The 26103-nt window shown below is 43.2% G+C and overlaps 1 protein-coding gene and 1 long non-coding RNA gene across 14 annotated transcripts in view; one reads left to right on the top strand and one right to left on the bottom strand.

Moving 5' to 3' along the window:
• On the top strand, positions 1-25385 carry LOC128324686 (uncharacterized). The gene is made up of 3 exons (XR_008307033.1): positions 1-189; positions 21199-21243; positions 25243-25385. It is a non-coding gene; the product is annotated as an uncharacterized LOC128324686 (long non-coding RNA).
• Positions 14485-26103, bottom strand: part of ARHGAP40 (Rho GTPase activating protein 40) — a 102294-nt gene continuing 90675 nt past the window's right edge. For all 13 annotated transcript variants that reach the window (XM_053249533.1, XM_053249526.1, XM_053249524.1 and 10 more), the window contains exons 12-15: positions 25192-25332; positions 21624-21784; positions 18766-18821; positions 14485-17798 (exon numbers count right to left, since the gene is read on the bottom strand). In XM_053249533.1, the coding sequence (XP_053105508.1) occupies positions 17692-17798; positions 18766-18821; positions 21624-21784; positions 25192-25332 (465 nt within the window). In that variant the 3' untranslated portion in view covers positions 14485-17691. The remainder of the gene's footprint in view (positions 17799-18765; positions 18822-21623; positions 21785-25191; positions 25333-26103) is intronic.

Here is a 26103-nt window from a genome sequence, read left to right as displayed (position 1 = left end):
TAGATACACTATAGGTGTAACGAAAGTGCAGTGACAAAATTAAACGCCACGAACTAGCTCCAGCTTCAGGAGCACAGGAGCACAGCAACCAATTTAGATTATGACTCATACAAGCCTGAAGGACAGTTACGGGAAAAGGGAAAGAAACAGAAAGGCATGAAACTAGCAAAACACCATGACAGTCGGCGGGTAGGTGGGTGTGCATCCTCTTACTCAACCAAATACAAAGCTGTGGAAGCTACTGCTCAGTGTTCCAGGTAGAACACTGTGGAAGTGACTGCAAAATTTGTGAACTAGTTAACTTTCAACCATACTAAAAGGTACAGACAAACCTCCGTCTTCACTGTTCTCTGTCTGAAGGCGCGGGGCCACACCAACTGAAAGGACCCTGCTTCACAGAGTGAAATAATTTCATGAGCTGTGGGGGTGGGGGAGGGAAAAAGTCACACAACTGAGTCATACATGAAGTTTACCTTCCCCCACAGACGATCCATGTATCGTTGCTGGGAGCACAAACCGTGCTCCCAGTCCCAGACAATCCACTAATGCACTAGGAAGCACAGAGCTCCAGCATCCTAGCCTCTGGGTATCCCATAATGCACCATGTTCAGTGCATTGGGGGATTCCCCCAAGGATATGGGCTTTCTAGGAGCCCATCTCTGTGTCTCCATGGGCTAAACAAAGCCCAAGATGACACACGATAATAGAACCTGGGCTAACAGTGCATTGGTGCCGTTAACCCAGGCTAAAAGCTAGGCTTAAAAGCTGGGCTGGGCAGCACTGTTCTGCTGGGATTGGATCCGATCCCTGCGGTTCTCACGTGCAGTCTAAACCAGGCTGGACTTCCCTAGCCTGGGTAAGACTGTCCATGAGAACAGCCTCACTGAATGTTAACTCCATAATTTCCCCTACAACTGGCTAAGTGGATCACAGCAATAGCCAATGCATAAACATTTTAGGAGCAAGTTTACTTACTTCTTCTTTTTTTTTTTTTAGGATTTAAAAATAGAAATATAGCCTGCACAACAGGAATTCCCTAGACCTACCTTCCCCAAATGTCTGAAGGAAATGACACAGTTTCTATTTGCCATGGGAAGGGGAACCAGTCAGTAACTATAGAGTACACAAAGGATTAAAAATAGCTCCAAGTAGTCCAAAATAGACCCAGGGGTCCTTAATGAATTTTAAAGTTTGGTATGCCTTAAAGGATTGGGGGTAACCATTGGCATAATGTGTTAAGAAATGGAAAACCTATCAGTCTGTAGCTGGGAATAAATTTTTATTTGCATTGCAGCTAAATTGAAGAAAATTATGAGTATTTCCCCCCGATTCCTCCCAGAAAACTGGAGATGTAGACCAATCTGGGTTGCTAGGCAACCGAGGCCTGCACATGGCTGATAACACTCAAGGCATTATTTGCCCGCCTGACTGCACTGAGTCAGAACAAAGGCCAGCTAATGAAGCTTTCAAATGCTGTCGGCTTTTGCCTTTGACGGTTCAACACAGGTTCTCCCTGCATGTATGCGACAGTTACAGCAGCCATGCGACATCCCCTCCAAACACAAATGCCTCCCAAGCTTGGACAGGAAAAGCCCAATGGAAAGTGACAGACAAACAAGATAGTAGATGAGCAGCAAAATGTCTGACAAACATACAGCGCTAGATTCCAAAATGGAGGATGGCTGGGATAAGACAGACAAAAAGAAACCACAGAGCAAGCAAGCAAGAACAGTCACTCACTCACTGGATGAATAATCTGAATCCTAAACTAATCACATTTAGTTTTTACCAAATGGAAATATGTTCCTCAAAGGTCAAAGTTGGGGAACTGTATTTTTTAATGCTAGAACACAGATGAACAGCTGAAATGTGGACTAAATTAGTACCATTCTTAGTATCATTCTTTGACAATATTATAAATTCCCTCCTGTATTAGCTCAGTCTTCATGTTTTTCCTCAAGGAAAGTTCCTCACGGTAGAGACCAGTCCTTTCTCTTGTGTAGTCTACACAGATAATTATATAATAAGTTTGTAGTCATGAATGCTAACTGGCCTCCTTTTTTCCTTTTTCCTTAGGAAGATCATGGGCTAATAGACCAGGAGGCCAAAGGATGTTTCTGAATGGGGTATTAATGGCCCTGTACCCAAGGAATGCAGAGTACCAACCAAGGAGGTTATCTTCTGACCTGGAGACTCTAGGTTCTACTTTAACAGCAATGGTAGAACTGAGTCCTTGCCAGTGATAGAACTCTTGACTTGTAGGGTGGCAAGAACTCCATTCTACCATTGCAGCTAAAGTAGAACCAGAGTCTCCAAGTCAGAAGATGAGTCTTGTTAGAGTTAGACCAGGGGCTACAAAAGAATTAAAAGTGACCTAGAAGTTCAGCTATGGCAGTCCTAGTCAGGTTTAGTAAAGAAAATTGATGAGATGGATGGACGGTTGGCTAGCTTGGACACTAGAGTACTCCAGTCCATCTCCATAAATCAAACAGTATTTGACCGATTTTGAACTATTTAGCAGAGGCATCCATGACAAACTGCACAAAGATCTACAAGAACTAGAAAGCTAGTAAAGAAAACAAAACTGGAAGAGGCATAGCAAGGAATGGTAGCCCACACTGGCAGTGGAGTGGCTTGGTAGAAGACAGGAAGCCAGAAGCCATGGCTAAGGACACCCTCCTTATAAGAGCACCCTTGTTCTCCTCATAAAGACCTTAATAAGAGTGGGCAGGCCCCTACAACTGGAATAATCAAGATGCCACAATCTATGACAGGTGCTCTTACCCGTAGACTTCTGGGCTGAAGTTCAGGGCCTCCACAGCCCCTGGGGGCCCCCAAATCCTTTTTAGTCTGTCCTGGGTAGTGTGGTTATCCAGCCAAGCATGATGATGCTTAAATTGCAGGGGAGAGGGGCCTCCAAAGTGTTGTGGTCAAGGCCTGATTTATATACTAAATATGCTCATTAGCTAGCATACAAGATTAGGCCTATCTCATCAGTGTCATCAAGTGACCAAGTTCTTTTATATAATAACCATGTAGGATCTGGGCGCAAGGAAGAAAGGAGATCAAAGCAATCCTAAATGATTCAATGGGGTTTATTGAGTATAAAAGAATAACATCAATCTAACTTCAGCAGAAAGCAGAACATTCTATCAGTATTACTAACAATATTTCAACTCTAACCAGCAACAATATTCACCCAGTCTTCCTAACTAACATATGTGTGTGCAATCAGTAATTACAGCTATCTAACAATCTAACAAATCCTAAATAAAACCTTTAGAGAGAAGCAGAGAAAGAAGGAGGAGGAAGGGGGGGCTTAGGAAGGGGGTAGCGGTGATTAGTAGGAAGGAGGGAAGAGGGATCCAAGGCTTGTGAAGGCAGCATATTACCAGGATCAGAGGCTTGAGAGCGATGGGGCTTTCAGCTGAAGGAGAGAGGCTGTAGCTGGGAACAGCAACTTGGGAGCAGTGGTCTGGCTTCTGGTGGTCAAGCAGACAGTTTGCTCAGAGCAAGGCAGAGAGTGAAGGTACCATGGCTGGGGAAGTCTAGACTTCTCACTGCGCAGTGGAAGTCAGAGACAGCTCCTGTCCATGGACAGAGTTCCTGTCTGTTGCCCTGCGGCTTAGCAGCAAACTCCTGGATTACTCATGAGCAAGTCTTGCTTGTAGGCAGAAGATTGCTAGCCTGCCATGTCCAGAGAGCCTCATTCTTTATAGTTGTATTTTCCTTTGATCCCCATAGAGTCTATTTGAAATCTCCTCACCCTTTCCTAGGTCCCCAAAAGGTGACAACTTGCTGCTACCTTCTGGATATCATCTTTTAATTATTCAGCCAGTCCAGAGAGATCTTAATCTCATCTTCTGTTAGCTGCTATATTGAGGAGGGGACATTGCCCAAAGCAAATCTGCATCTCTGAGTTGCAAATGGGCCCCTTCTCTTGTCCCAGATTTGCTAGCCTGGTCCCAAAAGGTGTTAAAAGACAGGCGTTCGTGAGAGAATTAGTTCTATTTGTGTGAGACAGCAATTACATTATTTCTCGTGTACCTCTATCTAGTGTGTAATTATAACAAGAGAATATTTAAAGTAACATAAAAAGCGGTACATGTGTGAGACAAATTAATCAATACATTTGACTAAGGCAGAAGCATCCTGTCAGTGAGGTAAGGGGATTACTGGAGGTTAATTTCAGCAGTGTGAGACTGGTAATTAAGCCTGACCCATTGTGTCCCTTGTGAGTTCCACAAACACTGATAAACAATGCTAGATTACCCCTGCCTCTACAAATCATTTACCAGGCATTACCCAGGCAGATCTGGGTGTCATGTTCACCTCAAGTTCAGGCATTTAATTGAACTCTTAATATAAAATGAAATCAGACACAGGCCTGAGTTCCATGTACTTCTGGGTTGGTACCTCTGGGTCTAATGTTGGGGTGCCCAACAAAAGGCCTTTAGATCCAGGCTCCAAAATTACTTAGCTGCACTTCTGCTCTACGATGGTAAGAGATCCTGGGAAGCCTACCTTTGCCAGTTCGAAATGGTCTCCCAAATATATAGTTGGAATGATGGGCAGAAAGGGAGAACCCTGGCAGATAACTTGAATGGACCAGCCTGATGGACATCCCTGCCCTGATGGCCCCCTAAGCCAAAAAGCAGAGTTGTCTATACTTGGGAAAGCTTTAGATCTGTGGTTTAGAGCAGCACACCAATAGGAGTTGGCTAAGACACATTCAGGAGTCACAGAGAGTTTGTGTGGAGGACCACTTCATGGCTGGAAACACCTTACTTCCCCTACACTTTGCCTGCAGGGAAATCCTGTTGCTACATGCCAGTCTCTGGGTTAGTCTCTGTCTGCCATGTAGCTTTCAAAGGCGCAGGAGCCCAGCAAGAGCCTAGCAACTCTAGTTTTTCTTTAGGGCTTTCCATTCTCCTAACAGGCTCTGAGCTTGCTTATTTATTGAATTTATAAACCGCCCAATATCAAAATCTCTAGGCAGTGCACAGAATCAAAACATAATATAAAATATAAAACATTTAAAAATCATAAAAAGATAAAAATCACAATAGATAAAAGCACATTAAAATTTAAAAATTTGGTATCAATTGAAGGCCTGGGAAAATAGGTACATCTTCATGGTCCTCCTAAAAACAAACAAAGAAGGAGATGCTCTTATTTCAGCAGGGAGTAAGTTCAAAAGCCCCGGAGCAGCCATAGAAAAGGCCTGGTCCCAAGTTGTCACCAAACAAGTTGGCGGCAACCATAACCAGACCTCTCCAGATGATCTTAATAGGTGAAAGGGTTCACGACAGAGAAGGCACTCTCTTAAGTAGTTATAGTACAACTCAGGTTTGTACGTAAGTACATTTTTATACTTATATGCCACCCAGGGGCAGAGAGAGGCCAGCAGCAGCCCGGGTCCAGTCCACTAACACAGCCCCCTAGCCCCGCCCCCTGCATCTGATGTCAGATGCTAAGCCCCACCCCTGCATCGGACATCAGATGCAGGGGGTGTATCTTAATCCCCTGGCCAGCACCGCATCTGCAGCATGGCCAGAGCGGTTCTCCCCGCCTAAAAGTCAGGGAGAGTCATTGCTGGCCGTGCAATGGCTGGTTTAGCGTTTGCGAGCACAATCCCTGGCCAGTGCTGCATTCGCAGCATGGCTGGGAGCAGCTCTCCCTGTCATTTAGGCAAGGAGAGCCGCTCCATCTGCGCTGCAAGTGCAGAGCTGGCCAAGGATTTTGTCTGCAAGCGGGTCCGTGCAGCCCCATTTGTAAGCAAAGATACGTCCCCTGCATCTGATGTCAGACACACGGCATGGCTGGGGCACCAGGTGCGGCCCCTGATTGACGGTGGCCCAGGTTCTTTGAACCCGTTTGCTCAATGGAGGCTCCGCCCCGATGCCACCTTTCATTAAAAATAGCTTCAAAGTGATTTACAATATATTATCCAACATAAAGTGGATTTTAAAATGCAAAACATAATTAAAACAATACGAAATGCCATAAAACACAATTGCATTGCAGAGAACTGAGCTAGATGGACCAATGGTCTGACTTAGCATAAGGCATGCCATTGGTCCATCTAGCTCAGTTCTCTGCAATGCAATTGTGTTTTATGGCATTTTGCCATGATGCTTGCTGAGTGACTCTGGGCCAGTCACTTATCTCTCAGCCTAACCTACCTCACAGGGTTGTTGTGAGGAGAAGCTTAAGTATGTAGTACACCGCTCTGGGCTCCTTGGAGGAAGAGTGAGATATAAATGCAATCAATCAATCAATCAGTATGTAACTATCTCTGAACATAGCCGTCCAATTTTGCTGTCATAGATAATGGTTGCTGATATCCCCATCCATTTCCATATTACAGCAATATGTATCTATGGCTTTTATTTTATCTATGGGGGATAATTTTCCATGTAACTGCCTTACTTCTGTGTTTCACAACCATTTGTTTTCAGCATTATATTTCCAGCATAGAGGATCATGGGAGAATATAGTAGTTTTATCTGCACTGACTAGCAGCAGCTCTCCACAGTTTCAGTCAGAAGTCTCTCCCAACCTTACCTGGAGATTCTAGGGATTTAACCTGGAACCTTCTGCATGCAACATAGATGCTCTTCCACTGAGCTATTGCCCTAATGGGAACATAGATTCAGGAGATGGCTAGTATCACCTTTATACTTTGCTGTGATGTCTTCCATGGGAATTGGGGTGTAATTCAAGAAGGGGCACATGCATTGTTTTCCCAACAGTGGTGGCACCTGAAAAAACAAGTTGTTATAGCAAGAACTAATCTGCCTTTCCTTTCACTATCCCTACAGCTGTAGCAAATTTGGTTCAAATTGGTTAGGTGGTTCACAAGTTAGCCCATTTGCACCTCACATGTTTACACTTCTGCCATCTTGAATCAGGCAGGATGACATCATCACAAACTATGCCATTGAGGTGTCCCTGTGTGTCATTCACTACAACTGTACCCAATTTGGTTCAAATAAGTTAGACAGTCCACAGGTTAACCCACTTGTGCCTGAAAGGTTCACACGTCCACCATCTTGGATCAGAGTGGATGACATCATCACAACTATGCCATTGGGGCATCCCTATATGTCCCTATAGCTGTAGCAAATTTGGTTCAAATTGGTTAGGTGGTTCACAAGTTAGCCTCAAAATGTTTACGCATCGGCCATCTTGAATCGGGGTGGATGACATCATCACAAACTATGCTGTTGAGGTGTCCCTGCAACTGTACCTGATTTGGTTTCATATTGGTCCAGGCATTGTGAAGTTGATGGAGGAAACACACATACGGACACACACGGAATGCCAGGTTATCTCACAAGCCTACTAGAAAGTAGGCTAAAAGTTGTGAGGAGGGCACAGAAGGGGCAAAGTGCATTCATGAGTGAGCAAGCTGTGTTCCACATATTAGATTTCTAAACAGAAATTAAGGGTAAGTGGGGGGGGGGCTAACTACTTATTGGGGGGCACTTGCCACCCTTGGAAACGAGCCATCCTCTTTTCCAAATCACACACAATTACTATTCAAAATAACCTCTCAGACTCCGATTACTATAACAAATACTTTTAAACCACACTGCTTTTGTTGCGATTTAATTCAACGTAGGCCTTTAAAATTTGCATTGAATTTCCCCCTCCCACTGCCACATCTGAAACCTGAAGAGATGCCCTTCCTGGTTGCTTTTGACAATAAAATGTTGTATTATATGGAACCTTGGTCTGATCCCAGCAAGACCATCCTCAGATGGGCTTGTAGATACATTCTGTTAAATTACTAAATTATTTCAGATAGTTTCCAGAGATTCCCAGCTAGACGGTCATTTTCCAACCTATTTTATCCTACTCTAGCTCTGTAGAGTTTGAGAGAGGAGACACGATGCCCTGACCACAGACATAATGACCCAACAAAGATGAGCTGGACATCTTTGCCCTTCCATTTAGTTATTAAAGGGAAGCTTTAGAGAGAGGCTGCTTTTGTCACTCCCGAAATGAGCCACCCTCTGCTCTTTCTTTGCCTTGCTGCTGCTCAAGCTGCTCTAATTTTTGCTCTTTGTTCTGTCCCAAAGAAGTAAACAGCTACCAGGACTGATCTGTTCTTTAATTGCAGCAATTTTACCTTAAATACAGGCAGCTGAGTGCTCATCATCAAGTTGCAAATTTCACTGTTTAGTAAGAGACCTCCCCCAAGCGAAATAATTAGGGATAATAACAAGTGGATCATAATAAATGCAACACACAACAAATGCGTGCTAAGGACATGAAGCAGAGTCAGAAGGGCTATTAGGGAACCCCCACGACTTTCCCCTCTTTTTGGGAAAAAAAAAGAGAGAGAAACACAATGCAATATCCTTAATTGTCTCTTGTAAACTTGAATCTAGCTCATCAACCAGCTCTGTTGGTTTGTTATAAATAATACCCAATTATTCCCCTTTTGGCAACCTCTTGTGTCCAGAGAACAGCTCACCAGTGTCATCAGCACAGATGAGAACTGCCACCTCAATTTACATCAGTGCATAAAAGACTATAATGGAAGGCAGTAGGAGATACGCACTTAGGTTAATTATAGTATTCTCTCAGACCTGCACCTGACGGAAACCAATTTGCTACGACTCCCCTTCGACTTGCACAGCTCTTTAACCCTCTGTTCCTCACCACATCACCAAGCTAAAAAATGGAGTGAATGTTCTCTTTCAGCTTCCATTTTGTGGATTTTTAAAATTGCAGGGTCACACTCTAAAAAAACCAGACACCCATGCAGCTGGTTCTGGGATACACAAAGCTGATTAAATGGCTGATTTTACCCAGAGACATGACACTTGGGGGTTTCAAAGTAGATAGTAAAGAGCTGCTTTGCACTTAGACCAGTGATCCATCTCACTCAGCACTGTTGGATTATTCTCTCTTTCTGAAAAAGTTTGCATATATTCCAAAACTATGTATGGTATTTGTATCCCACACTTCCTCTGATGAGTTCGGGATGGTGTATATAGGAAGCTGCCATATACCAAGTCAGACCATTGGTCCATCTAGCTCACTATTGTCTACACAGACTGGCAGTGGCTTCTCCTAAGTTGCAGGCAGAAATCTCTCTCGGCCCTATCTTGGAGATGCCAGGGAGGGAACTGGAACCTTCTGCATGCAAGCATGTAGATGTTCTTCCCAGGCTCCATTCCCTAAGGGGGATATCTTACAGTGCTCACAGATGTAGTCTCCCATTCATAAGCAACCACAGTAGACCCTGCTTAGCAAAGGAGATGTCATGACCATTTGACCATATGGTTCCTTCCTACCCCCATTTTATCCTCACAAGCACCCAGTGAGGTGGGTTAGGCTGAGCCAGTAACGACCCAAAGCCGCCTACTGAATGCCATGGTTGATTGGGACTCTGAACCTGGGTCTCCCCTATCCTGGCCTGAAAGTCTAACCACTTGCACTACATTGGTTTTGTTATTATAGTTACCTGCTACTTTTCTCCAACGTTTTTGGGGAAAATATTTTGAATACATCTAATAAATGCTTATCAGAACTAGAAGTGGCAATTGATAACTACACTTATATATTGGCAACGACCACCTGCATGGCAGCCAGTCATTCATACCAAGGCTGTAACGACGCAAGCTGAGCCTTACCCTCTTCCCTGCAATTGCTGGAAATTCTTTGGGGACAGAAGATTGAAATGTTTGGGTCAAGACATGGCTCTGGCCTATAGACAGTTTTATATCCACACAGATGGAGCCACATGCCTGATTGCCATGTGGCAAACAGTTATATGTTGTCCTATAGAGCCTTACTTGAGAGTAAATCTCATTGCACAGTAACACCATTTACAGTTTGATCCTGTAAAAAACAAACTGCATTTCAGAAAACTGGGCTAGAGTGATTAGTAAATACATATTCATCCACTCAGCCAATTAAAAAGTCTTTTAGTCAACTTAGCCACATGATTTTGCCCTATCAAATCTACATACATTTACATATCACCAAGTGCTTTTTAAAAATTGGTTTCTGAATTAAAGTCATAGTTTTGTTCAGTATGAGGGCATTACATTTTAATTTAAAACTCTGCAGTCTATTACTCTGGTTTAGACAAATTGCTATTAGTTCTATGTGCATTGTGATCAGATTTGTGAAGCTGGCAATGCTCTTAGTGTCTCAGGTTTGTGACCACAACTAGACATCATGATGTTGAAGCTGACTTAGTTTATCATTCTGCTTTAACTGGCTTTTCAACAATAACAACAACAACATTTTCAGAGTCTTGCACAGCAAAAGAATAAGAAAATGGTCGTCTGTCCCCAAAGGTCTCACTGTCTTTTTTTAAAAAAAACCCCAAAAACCCACAAAGCAGATGCCAGCAACAGCCGCTGGAAGTATGCTGTGCATGGGGTTGAGTAGGGACAGTTGCTCTCCCCTTGCTAAATATCAGAGAATCACATTGGTGCCACTGGCCTGATATCCAGCCCCCTTGCTCAGCATTCAATCTTTTTTTCTTTTTAAAGTTGTTTCAGTGCTTTGTATAGTTCATCCATCAAAGCGACCGAGGCCATTTTAGTGCCAAACACAGGCTTGAAGCCATATTGAAATACATCTAGATATGTCTCATCTAAGAGTGTCTGGGTTGCATGACCATCACCTGCTGGTACACTTTGCCTCAGAACATGATGTTTACAGTCAACTGATAGTTGTTACAATCCTCACGGTCCACGGCGGGAGGTTCTTTAGAAGTGGTCTCAACTACCTTCTTCAAGACATCCAGGAATGTTCCCTCTTGCAAAGTGGTATGAATAATCCATGGGCTCCAGCTGATCATCCCTATTTATTGTTTGTTTGTTAAATTTATATACTGCCTTTCATTAAAGCAATCCCAAGGCGATTTACAGCAAAAAAAAAATTTAACACAAGATGGTAAAAAAGACACAATTAAAATATTAAGTGGGGGCGGGGAAATATTAAACAAATCTGATTTAAAAATTTAAAACAAAAAGCATAAAAGCAATAAAGATTATAAAGAGCAGCAGCAGAGAATCAAATAAATGCCTGGGCAAAAAGCCAAGATTTTACATTTTTTCTGAAAGCTGTGATGGAAACTGAGGAGCAAATAGCCACCGGGAGAGCATTCCAGAGTCTGGGGGCAGCAACAGAGAAGGCCCTGTCCCGCGTACACGACAACCGAGCCTCCCTCATTGTCGGCACCCGGAGCAGAGCCCCCTTGACAAGATGATCTTGTCAAGCGGGCAGCAACCCTTGGGAGCAGGCAGTCCCTCAGGTATCCCGGGCCCAAACCATTAAGGGCTTTAAAGGTCAAAAACAGTACCTTGAATTGGACCCGGAAACAACTGGTAGCCAGTGCAGCTCTTTCAAAATGGGTGTGATGTGCTCCCACCGGGCAGCTCCAGATAAAACCCTAGCTGCCGCATTTTGCACTAGCTGCAGTTTCCAGATGTTCTTCAAGGGCAGCCCCACGTAGAGCGCGTTACAGTAATCCAGCCTTGATGTGACTAAGGCATGGGTAACTGTGGCCAGATCCACCTTCTCGAGAAAGGGATGCAGCTGGCGCACTAGCCAAAGCTGTGCAGAGGCACCCCTGGTCCTCCACCTGAGCTTCCAAAAGCAGAGCCAGGTCCAGTAATACCCCCAAGCTGTGTACTTGTTCCTTCAAGGGGAGTGCAACCCCATCCAGAACCGGTGAAATCTCCTCATCCCGATTGGCTCTCCTACTGACCAACATTACCTCCATCTTGTCTGGATTCAATTTCAGTTTATTAGCCCACATCCAACCCATCACGGCCTCCAGCCCCCGATTCAGGACATCCACCGCCTCCCTCGGATCAGGTGACAAGGAGAGATAGATCTGAGTGTCATCCGCATATTGCTGACAACTCAGTCCAAGTCCCTGGATGACCTCTCCTAGCGGTTTCATGTAGATTTTAAACAGCATGGGAGACAAGACCGAACCCTGCGGGACCCCACAGGCCAATGGCCACGGAGCTGAGCAGTAGTCCCCCAGCACCACCTTCTGGACCCTTCCTCCAAGAAAGGACCGGAACCACTGCAACACAGTACCTCCGATTCCCATGCTTGAGAGGTGGCCCAGAAGGATACCATGGTCGATGGTATCGAATGCCGCCGAGAGGTCCAGCAGAACCAACAGGGACGCACTCCCCCTGTCTAGTTCCCAGCATAGGTCATCCACTAGAGCAGGGATTCTCAAACTTGGGTCCTCAGGTGTTATTGGACTTCAACTCCCATAATCCCCAGCCTCCGTGGCCTTTGCTTGAGGATTATGGGAGTTGAAGTCCAATAACACTTGAAGACCCAAGTTTGAGAATCACTGCACTAGAGCGACCAAGGCAGTCTCATTCCCATATCCATGTCTCTTTGCTACTTTATATAACCCAAGGAGAGCCATATCAACAGGATGTAGGCCAAGCTCCTCCAAATACTTTATCCATGTTCTTAGACTGCAGCAGCTGAAAGTCACTCCATAAAACAGGAGCAGATAGGGCACCTGACACATCCATAGGATGAACTGCAGAATGAGTGGTATCCAAGTCAAGGCAGATGTGAGAAACTTTATCTTCAAAGTGCTTTGCAAACAAGTCACAGGAGGTTGCAGAGGGTTTTACATCAACTTCTTAGACCAAGGGTAGGCAACTTTGGCTCTCCAGGGAGTTATTCAGACACGGTTTCATGCCACGGGTTATCAGAAGAGTGAATCTGCTTCGCAGCAGATTTGGAGCTGTTTAATTTGCAGCATTAAATGGACCATTCACATTTCCTCAGCTCCTCTCCACATCTTTCTCTGTGTGCATTCTCACAGCTTGCTCTGGGTTTTTTCTTCCATCAATCTCATCCCAGAGGAGGAGGCACAAGATGCCTCCATTATTGCTTTTTGTTTGTTTGTTTGTTTGTTTGTTTGATAGTGTGGCCTTCTGCAAAACTGACTACTCAAAACAACAGAATGCTTAACCCAAACCTGCTGAATATGATCCAGATCTTTGCTGATTTTTATAATGAACTTTCCTTTGTGACTGCCTTCATCACCTCATGTTCCCTCCAACCCTCACCCCAGACCATTTAAGAGGCAGGGAAGTTTAAAGCAGAAATCATTGCTTTCTCTCTGTTGTGAAGAAAAATGCAGCCTCAATCAGCTCAGACACAAAGGACTCAGGTTACATCGGAACCTGTAGTCTCCATTGTTAAGCTTCCAACAACATCTGCATATGTAAAGCCTAGCTTCCTATAGTGACCCGGTTTCAATAAGACAAAGACAAACTTGAAAGCATAGGAAGACCCACATTTTGCATGTACTTGCATTTAATTCAGGAGTTTTCCCCTCCCCCTCCCCTTCTGGACTCCCTCCACAGAATTTCACCAATTTGCCACAACCCCTCTCCACCCCCAAGCGCTCGCAATTTTAAATCACTCAAAGAGCAGGCCAGACTGAGCTGTCACACTCTCCTTCCTGACACTTGATGTTCTGGAAATCCACCCAGCAAACTTTTTTTTTTAAAAAAAGCAAGTGCAAGTTTAGGGCAAAAAATCTGAATTATTGGCAATGGCCCCTCTACACATCACAGATAAGGGTAGGGGTATACCAGAAGCCTCAGGTTTTTTTCTTCTTCAAAACCTGCTGAAAATAGAGCAGCTTTTTACACTGGATATAATTCAGGCTAACCCATCATGCACAGCCATAATGCAGGGGGAAACAGAGTTGTGTCTGTCCTGGTCCCTGATAGCCTGCAGCGACTTCGGGGTAAATCCAGCTGATATGTGGACTCTTACCCTCCATTCCGGAGGAGATTCGAACTAACAGCCATGTGTGTAAATGCTCTAGCTATTGTATTCCAGCAACTCCCATCATCCTTAGCTACAATTTATTGTGGCTGGGGATTATGGGTGTTGTAGTTCAAGAACAGCTGGCAAGCCAAGGTTGCCTGCCTCTGCACTATTTAGTAGTTGCTTACTCACCTCCTTTGCGATTCAAGCAGTTTTCTACAGTCATTATTGTTTGCTCGAGTCTCATTCAGATGTTATGCTTAAAAGATGGTGTACCTGCATACACCATCCAAACGATAAACAGAAGTCACACCCTGCCATCATTTTCTTCACTTCTCCTGCGGGGCTCATGCTTACAAACTTGGTTTGAAGTGAGAAAGCAAGCTTGAGTCTCCCAGTCATGGAAGTGCCTGCCATCATGCCTGCAGCCTTCGCCTCTTCAGAGGAAGGCTGTAAGTGTGAGCCCTGCGGGAGGGGAAGTAGGGAGAAGGAGGGACACACAGGTGTGGTGGGACTTCCATTCCTTCGTTGGACGGTGTGTACAGGTACACCACCCTTTAAGCATAACAGCTGAATGAGGCTCCGGTCTACTTCAAAACCATTGTGTTTCCCCCTTTACAGTTCAACACAGCCCTTTTTCACTGCCAAAGAGAAAATTGACAGAATAAGAGACCAAAAGGAAGATATTTTGCAAATGTGTCTAGTTCTTTATTGATTAACCTTAAATACAGCATTAAAAATGTTAATATAAACCATGTTTAAAAAAAACGCACAAGTGAGCTTTACATATTATGCCTCATTGGTTTGACACCTGTCAATAAAACTGCTCTTTTCTAGAGACAAAAGATATGAAAATGCTCTCAAAGAACATCAAAAGCATGGACAGGGCTACACCGTTTCCTCTCAAGTGTTATAGCTACAGTCCATTTTTTCCTGATTGGTTCCCTCATATCGTTTTTCACAATACTCATTACAAATTGGTTTGTTAGCATTTGAGGAGTCTAATGAAGTAATGTTCAGCTATTCCCTTGCTTTTCATTAAGGTTTGCTATGAATACAAAACGGGAAGATGTTACCAGGACAAAATAGGCCTCATATCTTAAAAGAGTAGGGATCTGCCCCTTTGGTACCTTGGACTTTTCATAAATACCAGCAATATCCCCCTTTTATCCATTACTACTTAGTCGGGAACCTTGTACTGTGTCTCATCCTGGATCAAAGCATTTTCTCTACCTGGAAATTTGCATTGTTCCATGGCTTGCAACTTCTATACAGACTACTTTGTACTAGACACAGTGCCATGAGTTAGATTATGTGTAGTGTATCTAGAGCAAGATGTACCTTTCTAGAGCGAGATGTACCTACCATATTCTAGAGGAGCTAGGGGCAACTTCATCTCCCATTTAGGCTCTGATGCAGAAATATTCTTATCAGAAAAAATATGTCCAATATACCCAGCCTGTCTAGCACATCCTATTGGTTTATAGCAGGGGTTTCCAACCTGGTGCTCCAGATGTTGCTGAACTACAACTCCCACCATTCCTAGCTGGGGATGATGGGAGTTGTAATTCAGTAACATCTGGAGAAACACAGGTTGGGAACCCCTAGTTTATAGGATGCCTCTATTTATTTATTTATTCTTCAGTTAAGGTTCCTGAAGGAAGGGAAACGCAACAGTGGAACATTATGCATTGGAGGAGGCGTTATTCTTTCACTGGGCAGAACCAGACATTAAACACACAGCTGCAGCTGATGCTGAGGACTACATCCACATGGAGAGATTATTTTCCCCTTTCCTAAGTTCGAGCACAACTAAACCTTCATCCTGGCATCATTAAGCTCCATGCCCTACAACCCACCCCATCTTTGGCTATCACTAGCTGGGGGAGTGGGGGACGAAACACTCAGCACAACAGTGCCAGGACACAGAAGGTCCTTGGAATATTGTCATAAGAGGGGGAATATTGTCATTTTTGAATGACAACTTCATGTAGCCATACACTTTACGCATAGTCTAATTCCACTCTGTGATCCACTCCTTAACCCCAGAGAACTAGCTTTGCCACTTCAACAAGCCATTTTTAACTAAACTGTTAAAAATTCACCGGAACACAGAATATATGGGGCTGGGAGAGGAAATGCAGGGAACTAGTTCAGGATTTATTCCATACTTCAGCGTACAAACATACACGCTGCACTATCTGAATGGCAACTCTTAGGAACTAAATATACACTTGGAGCCCTGAAGACTTTTTCTCCTCTTTAGAAAAGCAGATTTGGGATGGTGCAATTTAGAGTAGAGAAGCAAGGAGGGACATTTAACCCTTTTGCTGTCACTTGAATTCCTGTTCCAAACTTTCCCAGCATTTTCTCCTCACCCCACCACATGGAGTTTCAGATATACATTTTGCCTCTTTGCTCTCAGTCCCATCCTCCCAAGGCTGCTTCTCTGAAGGGCATTTGGGTTCTGATGCATATGTGCATATTGCATGTGTAATTCAACACTCTAGAGCCTAGATTCTTGCATTATGCTAACAAATATAAATTCTCCCAAACTCTACTCCACCCAAAAGACCACTCCTTTCTGGCTAAAGGCAGGCAAGCTTCTGGCAATACATATATTCAAATAAGTTGTTCATGTTTTGTTCTTCTAATGATCTTTGGCTAAGATTTTATTCCAAAAAGGTATAGCCTTCATAAGTATACCACACTGAAAGGGGCCAACATATTCTTTTTAAAAGTCTCTGTTCAATTCTGAGCTTTTAAAAATAAATTGGCCATCTTAAAGTGAAATTCCAAACACTGAGGCACCTAAAACTATCACGTTTAAACCCTCTGCACATTTAGGTGGTTATTTTGGCATTTCACAAATATGCCTACAAACACAACATTTAAAAATTAATATCAAAATAACGCAAAATATAACAAGACTAAAAACATCGTATGGCTCAGATTTTTATGAATTATTTGTGTTGTATGTATTCAGAGGACATTTAAGGGTATGGAGAAAGAAAAAAAATCCATACTTGCAATGTCTTTTAAAAAATAATTATTATGTGAAGTAAGCAATGAAGGTTAAATGTAGGCCCCAAAAGCCAGACAGGATATGAAATTCAATCTGAAGTTGGAGAAGGTTAAAGAGTAATATGGTAATACTGAAGTGGTTTACTGTGCCTGAGCAAGCAGGAAGATGTTCTTAGGACATTAAAAAAAAATCATTACAAAAACCTTGGGTACATACCAATATACAAAAAGATATATGTTAAACTGTAATGCTAGAACTCATCAGAGATGACATTCCATACCTACAGTTGTGCATAGTAATGTTTCAGCACCAGGGTGCTTGGACAGCAGAATTCTGAAAACAGAATTCCCAGAGCTCTCTTAACGTCTGGTCAATATGACTGTCAATTACTCCCCCCAGAAACATAACATGTCAAAATGCACCTATCCAACAAGCCATATTCCTTCAAGGAAGCATTCAGCTTCATTATAAACAGTCATTAACCAGCTACAAGTTGAGCCTTTGGTGTCTCCATCCTCCAAAGTGAAGACCCTAATTTTCTCTAATAAATTAATCAGACCTCAAACCAGATGATCTCCATCAGTTTCTTCAAGGACACAAGTCTCCTTTTATCCCTTTCCTTGCATGTATGGAGGTCCTTTACTACAGGCATTCATACTGTATAAGTCCTGAAGTCCTGTTAACCTGAAGTCATCTTCCATTGGCTACAAGCTCATATGAACATTTTAGTGGATTTGCTACTTTTTCACAGCCAGTTGGTCCATTTTTAAGTGTTTTTCAATGCATAATCTATTCTTGGTTTCTTTCCCTTTGACCATTTGTTCAACAGAATCTGTGGTTGGGTTCTTTTTCTCCCAACATTCTTCCTAGACTGTCCGTGGGAAGGATGGGTTTTGCCTTATAATCCATTCTGCATGGGGATTCACGTGGTACAGGTCCAAGAGATATGTATCAGGGTCCAGGCAATGTTCACCTGTTGGGAAGGAGGAAGCATTTTTTTTAAAATTCCAAAATTATACAAATCCCATCAACATTTGAGTTGGTTCCAAATTGTTTAATAAACTCCCAAATGGAGTGTAGCCTTTAAAATATCTCTCTTACTGCTTCTGGGCTACAAAATGAGAAGAGAATAGAAGGAATGATCCAGTGAGCAAATTTCTACTCCTCACACTGCTAATGCATGCTAGGAATGCTCATCTGGGCAGATGTTTAGGATGCAGCAAACAAGAAGTTCAACGCTGGTCCTCTCCCGGGCATAAGCCTTTTGTTTTATTTATTTATTTAAAATATTTATACCCCACCCCCTCCATTACACTACCGTTGGGGGCGGCTCACAACTCAGTTTTCAAATAACTGAGTCCCTTTTCCTTTACTGGTGTGCCCTTCTAGTCAGATTTTAAAAAGAAAGCAAAAAACAGGGGGAAGGGCAAGCCACAGCACAGCTTTTGCCCCACATCAAGGCTGTCTTCCTAGATACAGATGGGATGCTGTGCTATTATCACTGAAAAGGGACAATGAAAATTAAAATGTGTTTGGGACACATTTTGCCTATCTGTGTGGAAATACTCTCAGCACCCTTCCTGTACTTTATATGGCCTTATGTCCAAGGCTGCACATTTCTGCATGTTGGCCATCTCATTTGTTGCTATAGCAGCTCCTGCCTTCCATGCCTCATCTGAAGCGGCTTTATTCTGAATCAGACAATCAGTCCTTCCAGCTCAGTATTGTTTAGCATGACTGGCAGTAGCTCTCCTGGGTTTCAGTTAGGGGCCTACCTGGACATGCTAAGGCTTGAACATGAGACCTCTTGTATGCCAAGCATATGACCTTCCACTGAGTTATGATCTTTCCCCAATGGCCCCTTCCAGACTTCACCTGCTAACCCACTAGACCAAATTCCATATGACTTAAATAAATGCCAATATTCCAAATTCACATACCTATGTTGCCGCCAACTTCATAGAGGAGAAGGTTCATTGAATCCACCGAACCATTGCTGCAAATAAAGAAAATGCTGTGTTATGGACAGTTCTGAGACTAAAGACAATTAAATATTATCAATATTATTCTGAATTTATGTATGGACTTGAATTTCTGGTTTATTTATTATATTTGTAGACCGCCTCAAACTTCTATCTCTGGGTGGTTTAAAGATAAAGGTAAAGTGTGCCATCGAGTCAGTTTTGTCTCCTGGCGACCACAGAGCCCTGTGCTGGTTGTTGGTAGAATACAGGAGGGATTTACCACTGCCTCCTCCCGCGCAGTATGAGATGATGCCTTTCAGCATCTTCCTATATCACTGCTGCCCGATATAGGTGGACCGGCAGGAATTTGAACCGGCAACTTATTGCTTGATAGTCAAGCACTTCCCTGCAGAGCCATTAGGTGGCTGTCTTAGAACAATATAAAACAGAACAGATATAAAAACCTTTAAAAGGTCAGTTCTCACATAATAAGTTATTGTGGGGGTGCGGGGGGGGAGGTACCAATGAATCATTTTCTGGTGACATCCTTATGAGGAACATTGGTAAAGTCACCATGAGAAGGCATGGAGACCAAATCAGTGGTTCTGCCTGCTATAGAGACTGGCTGACTAGAGATGTACATATCAGGCGAAATAAAAATATGATAAATAAATAAATCGCAGGCTAATGCGGGTAGTTCTGAACTATGCCTCCCCACCATGCTGTGGAAATCTAAAGCAATGCCTGCAATATTGTGCATGAGCGCTGCTGCACTAATGCTTAAAATTGGTAATAATGGGCGTAGCTATGCACAAATGTGAATACACAATTTTAAGCAAGAGCACAAGAGCGATCTGGTGCAGCACTGCAGGCGTTGCTTTAGAGGCCTACAGCAGCATGGGCAGCAGCTGAAAACCGCCTGTGTTAGCCTGTGCTGAATATCAGCCACTGAGAAGACATCCACACTGCAAACTTTGTTCAGGATTTTTGCTTTGTTCACTTTGACTTCCTCCAATGAGTCATCCAAAGAATGGAAGTTTTCTGAGGGAGGGGATAGGCATCTCTAAAGAAGAGTCCTCAACATCCTTAACAAATTAAAATTCCCAGGGTTCTTTGGGGAAAGAGAACTATTATTTATTTATTTAAAATATTTATTCCCCGCCCCTCCAGTACACTACTGCTCGGGGTGGCTCACGGCATTAATAAAAAGATACAATGTAAAATAAGACTAGGTTAACCAACTTTAAACAAATTAAAAGACCAAGCTTAAATCACATTTAAAATTATATATTTTTAAAAAGTTTCAAATTAAAAGTTATTTTAAAAGCTAAAAACTGAGAACTATAAAAACTGTTTAAGGTATGTAGTACAGACCCCCTCCCCATACTCTCAACTCCTGGAGGAGGGCTAAGTTCTCAAGAGGAAAATTAAAAAGGCTAAAAATCAATATCTATCGACAACATTCAGCTGGATCAACAGCCAATTCAGGCAACGTTCTAGAAGGTTAAGAAGAGCTGCTGCAGCCCAAGGAGAAGATGGTAGCTGTTAATAGAGTATTAAGAGCTAATGCTTTCAAATCCCCTGTGACATGTCCAATACTCCTTTAAACCTGCTATGCAAATCTATACCAGGTTTACGGAGAGTAATGACAAAACTACTGCGTAGAGGATAGACTAACAGATGCAAGTAATAATATGAACCACCTAAGGAGGAGGTTATAAGCCAGTCACAAATTCAGATCATGCTTATGAACTGTGACTATAATATAATTAGTCTTTATTTCTTTTACCTCACACTTCCTCAAAAGAGGAAGCCATTTATATAGATGGTTCCCAGCTGGCCTCCCATTCAGGCAGTGGATAAGGCCACACCCGCTTAGCTTTAGCAAAATAACACAGTCTCATGCCTTCACACTATTCTCTGAGTATTGGCCCAAAGTGTCCAGTGAACCTCTGTCAATGAAAGATTACAACTGCTTGTTGATTGTAAAGTTCTATGGCGCAGCAGGGAAATGACTTGATTAGTAAGCCGGAGGTTGCCAGTTCAAATCCCCACTGGTATGTTTCCCAGAATATGGGAAACACCTATATCGGGCAGCAGTGATATAGGAAGTTGCTGAAAGGCATCCTCTCATACTGCTCAGATGGCGGCAATGGTAAACCCCTCCTGTATTCTACCAAAGAGAACCACAGGGCTTTATGGTCACCAGGAGTCGACACCGACTCGACGGCACACTTTACTTTAGACAATCCCTTTGCAAAGCAGGTCAGCAAGGTATTTCTGACACTTCTGTTTTGTCTTTTTTTCTCCTAATTATGTACTCCCTAAGAACAAAAACATTTTCAGAAATACCAATCCAAAGCACCAGTATCAAATGGGTTTATTCTAGTCTCCCTTTTTTTCTTTCAGGGTGAATCCAGTCCTCTGGTTGTTACAGATACGCAAGATCAAAAGGTATCTCTGCATGAGTCCTAATTCACCCTAGGTTTTTTTAATCTACAGAGCAAAGGTTCTCAAACTTTGGTCTGTGAACCAAAGTACTCCATATCACCACCCAGGTAGTCCGCAGAAAGGTCGTAAAAATAGTTGAGAATTTCTGCATTTTGCCCTGTGCTTGATTTTTTTTAACTTTTTAAAATTATATATGAGTTATGTGCTTTCATTTGTACATCAAACAAAGTTTATTAAGCGGTCCATTGAGATGCCAAGCAAGATTCAAATGGTCCGCAAAAACGGATGGGGAGCACCCACAGTCAAATAGGAGATAATGTTCTTTGCACGAAATAGGTCCCATGTTCAGTCCCCAGTTATTTACACCAAAGTGAGCCTTTTACCATTTGATGAGGTTGACTGTGTTGGCAATATTCCAGCCATTCTGACAAAGGTGCTTCTGGAACTGCTTGAGGACATCAGCAGCTCTGGTCCCATTGTTTAAATGAACTTCTAGAGAGTCCTTCAGGAACAGGGTGGTCTGGACTTTCACTGTTATGGAAGGCTGAAAAATGAAAGAGGCAGCAGGGTGTGGGGGAGAAGGGAAAGAAACACGCAAAAGGTAAGAAAATCCAAAAGGCATGCAACAATAAGATGGCATGTAGAAATCGTTCAGGTAGTCAATCTGAAAAAGATTCTTATTTCCAAGTGTCCACTATGTATATACACATTGATCTGATCAGACAGGGATGGCAAGAGACAGGATGAATGCAAAGCAGTGAAGATTAACATCTAATAGATTAATTCTACCATAAAACCAGAGAAGTGTAGAACTGAGAAAGCGAAAGCACGGGCGCCCCCCAGTGTTTATATATGGGAACATTATTTCATTTCAAGTACGGGTTTTCACTGTAGAGGCAAAGGTCCCTAGCTTCAGAAGAATAAAACTCGCTGCATTGAGAACCTCAAGCAAAGGGAAAATAGAGAAAGATGGCTCATTGGTCAGGTGCACTCTCATCGAGGGCCAGTACATGAACGTTCTCCAGGACAAAGCTTCATGAGACTTCATGAGGACGTGAGAGTTCTGAAAACAAAAAGGAGGCAAGCCTGCCCTTCTTTTCAGAACCAATGAGATGAAACTGCTGGGCAGAACCTCAGGGTCACACTGAGCTCTGACCTCACCTACCCTACTCTCTAGCGTCTTTTCCAACAGCTGGAAGCTGGTGCTATTGGAAGAGAAGGCGCATTTCAGAACCTGTGAGCTAACACTGACTATCCTGGGAAGAGCTCTAGAGACACTACCTCACTCTTTTCTCCCCCACCCCTTTTTAAAAAAATCAGCAGTAAACTTTGGCTCTTGGAACTACATTTCTCATCATTCCCGATTACTGGCCACGGTGGTTGGGGATTATGGGAGTTGCAGTCCAACAACAGATGGAGAACCAAAGTTGTGCACCACTGCTGTAAAATGGATGTTATGTTTACAATTTTGTTTTGATTTCATTTCCCCTCTTTTATTCTCCCAAACATGATGTTTTTAGATTGAGAGCCCCTTGGGGACAGGAATATTAAATTTAGAAAAAACAAACACTGTAAGTTGCTCTGAGTTCATGGGATATAGTGGGTCAGGGCATAGCAACATTGACGAGAGGGCATGGCATTCCCAGGGCCACCGGGGTCAAGGGGGGACATCATCAGCCCCTTTCCAAAGGCAGCCCCTTGCCCCCTCCTTCACACAGCCGGTGAGGACTTTGTTTGCCAACTGGGAGTATGAAGCACGCCCCTCTCCTGCCTAGCTGGCGCTTCGTTCCAGTTCTTGCTTACTGGGGACTTCGCTTCCTGCCTCTCTCCCAGCAAGGCAGAAAAAGAAACGCCCAGCCAGGCAGAGCTTGTTCGAAGCGCCGATTGTGAACGACTTGAAGAGAGTCTGGCTGTGACCTCTCCCAATATTAGTCGTGCCCCCTGCATTTGACATTGATAAGGGGGCGTGGCTAGTGCATGCCCATTTCATTGAGGTGGAGCTAGTCCCCTGGCCACCAGCAAGCTTCTTACACCCCTGTAGTGGGTAATTCAATCAGAGGCGATTTACAAGTGGGTGGGAATGGTCTGTAAATCTCTGTCTGTTGCACTAATCACATGCAAAGAGCAGATTGGCTGCTCAGCTCTTGGTCCCGGGAAGATTCAAGCCTATTCACACATTATATTTATTTATTTACTACATTTTTATACCGCCTTTCTGCCTCGACAAAGGCACCCAAAGCAGTTTACAATATTAAAAGAAGCCAATAACAGAAGATTAATAAAACGTTGTCTCAGGCTGTTGGTCTTTTCAGGAGCTGAGGACAAGAGCTCCCTGGCCTGGGCGCCTCCTTTCTTGCCTTCTTCTCAGGGTACACTGGTCTTTCCATCCATACTCCTAGGAAGGGGGGGGTGCTGCTGGTTTCTATGGGGCCGATGTTATGCTCTCCCCTGGCACAGGCACCTCCTTTCATGCCTTCCTTTCATATTAACTCATGTATGAGTGTACACAGTGACAGATCTGTACCCAACAGTGATTCACACATTATGATGAACGCAGGTACAGCAGCACATTTCCTATCTGTACCATGCATCTGAGGGGCCTGTACCCAGGTTCACTTTTAAACTGAAGGCAGATACTGTAGAGTCATTCATACAAAAATGTGTGTGTGTGTGTGTGTGTGTGTGTGTGTGTGTGTGTGTGAGAGAGAGAGAGAGAGAGAGAGAGAGAAGATATCTATACACTTGTATTCTGGTCCACTATATTTCTACTTGCATTTGTTTTCAAATTTTAATGGGATAATACTATAATGAATCCAAACAAGGTGTAGACATTCAGGGTTTATGCCTTCTATATGTAGAACTAGCAATATGGAATCTTCTAGGATGTGGAGTGACAGTACTAAGTTGTTCATGCAGCAAAAGGTGTCATGATATCCTTGCACTTGCCATGGGGGTTAACAACGTAATTATGCTGCAATTACAGAGCAGTAAGACTTAGGAAAAGCAGTAAACTAATCAGATTTAAAGATTTTTCAGTTTTTACAACTGATTGATTTATTGATTAAGTGTTGTCAAGTCGGTGTCAACTCTTAGCGACCACATAGATAGATTATCTCCAGGATGATCTGTCTTCAACTTGGCCTTGAAGGTCTCTCAGTTTTGCATTCATTGATGTCATAATCGAGTCCATCCACCTTGCTGCTGGTCATCCTCAAGAGAACTGGACTGGATTATGACAGCAATAAATGTACCACTGAGAGACCTTAAAGGCCAAGCTGAAGACAGATCATCCTGGAGATAATCTATCTATGTGGTCGCTAAGAGTTGACACCGACTTGACGGCACTTATTCTCTCACTCACTCACTCACTCACTCAGTTGTAAAAACTGCAGAAGGCAAAGCACTATTTTAAAAGAGGCATGTCTGCTTTTCTCTCACATGTGAGGGAATGCCTCTTCCAAGCATGATGCCTACTATGACACATGCTTGGATCTTCTAAAAACAAAAAGGCAGGCTTCCTTTCTTCTGAACTATTGGTTTTAAACCAATAGATTGAAGACATCTTAGTCAATCAATCAGTTTAATCAAGTGACAACCCTAGTATAAACACATAAGAGCACATAAATAGAGTATCTAAGGTACAGAGCTTGTTGGTAAGTCATCAACAGTTGTGAACACAAACCAAATTATGAGCAAGACAGCATGTACAGGATTTTCACAAAACCTCAGGCCCACAGAGGGCAGTGGCAGTTCAAGACCTCTGTGGGCCTGAGACAGGGCAATAAATGCCACCCCCCCTTGTGTACAATCCCCCCCCAAAATGTGTTTTTTAAAAGCAGGGGCAGGAGGAGGGCATCTTGTTGCCTTGCTGACTCCAATAATCTCCTGCCTGACGCCATTACCTCAACTCGCCGCATGGAAAAACTGCCTCATTTGTGTGAGTAGACTCACCTTGACATGGTTCTTCTCCGTTTTCTCCTTGTCTGTATGAATCTTTTTCAGCAAGTTTTTGATCCTCCTGTCATAGAACTGGTATCTCCTGCTGCTGCTTTCATTCAGTTTTCTCACTTGAGCCACTAAGAAAGATGCAACCTAAAATATATGAGCAACAACAACAACAAAAAACAAGAGGAGAAGAAAAGGTAGCGTTGGTTACTCAAAAGTCAGAGTAAAGTATTCTTGTTCAGTTTTCTTGTTCTCCAGAACTTGATTACCACTTTGTGATAATTTAGATGGTCCTAATAAAGGTATAATCCTACTTTGGCTTTCTGTCAAATGGACCAGAACAGCTACCCACAATTGTTTGCGACTCATGTCACAAAATTATTCACAAAGAGTTATTCTGTGAAATATTCTGAAAATATCCTCCAAAGACAGGCTGGAGGAGTGTGGGGTAGAAGGTAACTAAATTGAGGAGTAAGGGAAGCAGGCTGGGCTCGACTAAAAAACAAAGGAGATCCCACAACCCTGAAGTCTGTCCACCCACTGTGCTATTAGTTGACTGTCCCATCCAGTGTTCCCTCTAAGGCATGTGCATGCGTACACAGGTTTTTTCAATGTCCACTCAGTTAATTTTAGATCTTGCTCAGGTTAAATCAGGAAGCCCCCACTCTGAATGCACATGCGCACTAGGGATGTGCACGAAACAGATTTTGCACTTTGTTTTGAGCTTGAGACAAAATGCAGATCCCTGGAACATTTCGTCGGAACAACTGGTTGAGCTGGTTGTTCTGATGGAACAAGCTCGGAACGTTTCAAGTATTTCAAGCGCCATTTTAGAGGGCTGTTTATCTGGGAAGAGCTGGTCTACTGACTGGGGTCAGCGGGTAGACCAGACCTCTGCTCCAGACTTAGCACATCAGC

Source organism: Hemicordylus capensis, chromosome 4 (genome assembly GCF_027244095.1).
Source record: "Hemicordylus capensis ecotype Gifberg chromosome 4, rHemCap1.1.pri, whole genome shotgun sequence".
In the NCBI taxonomy this organism is placed as follows: Eukaryota; Metazoa; Chordata; class Lepidosauria; order Squamata; family Cordylidae; genus Hemicordylus; species Hemicordylus capensis.
Note: the sequence above shows the minus strand (reverse complement) of the source record. Positions and strands in the feature narration are given on the sequence as shown.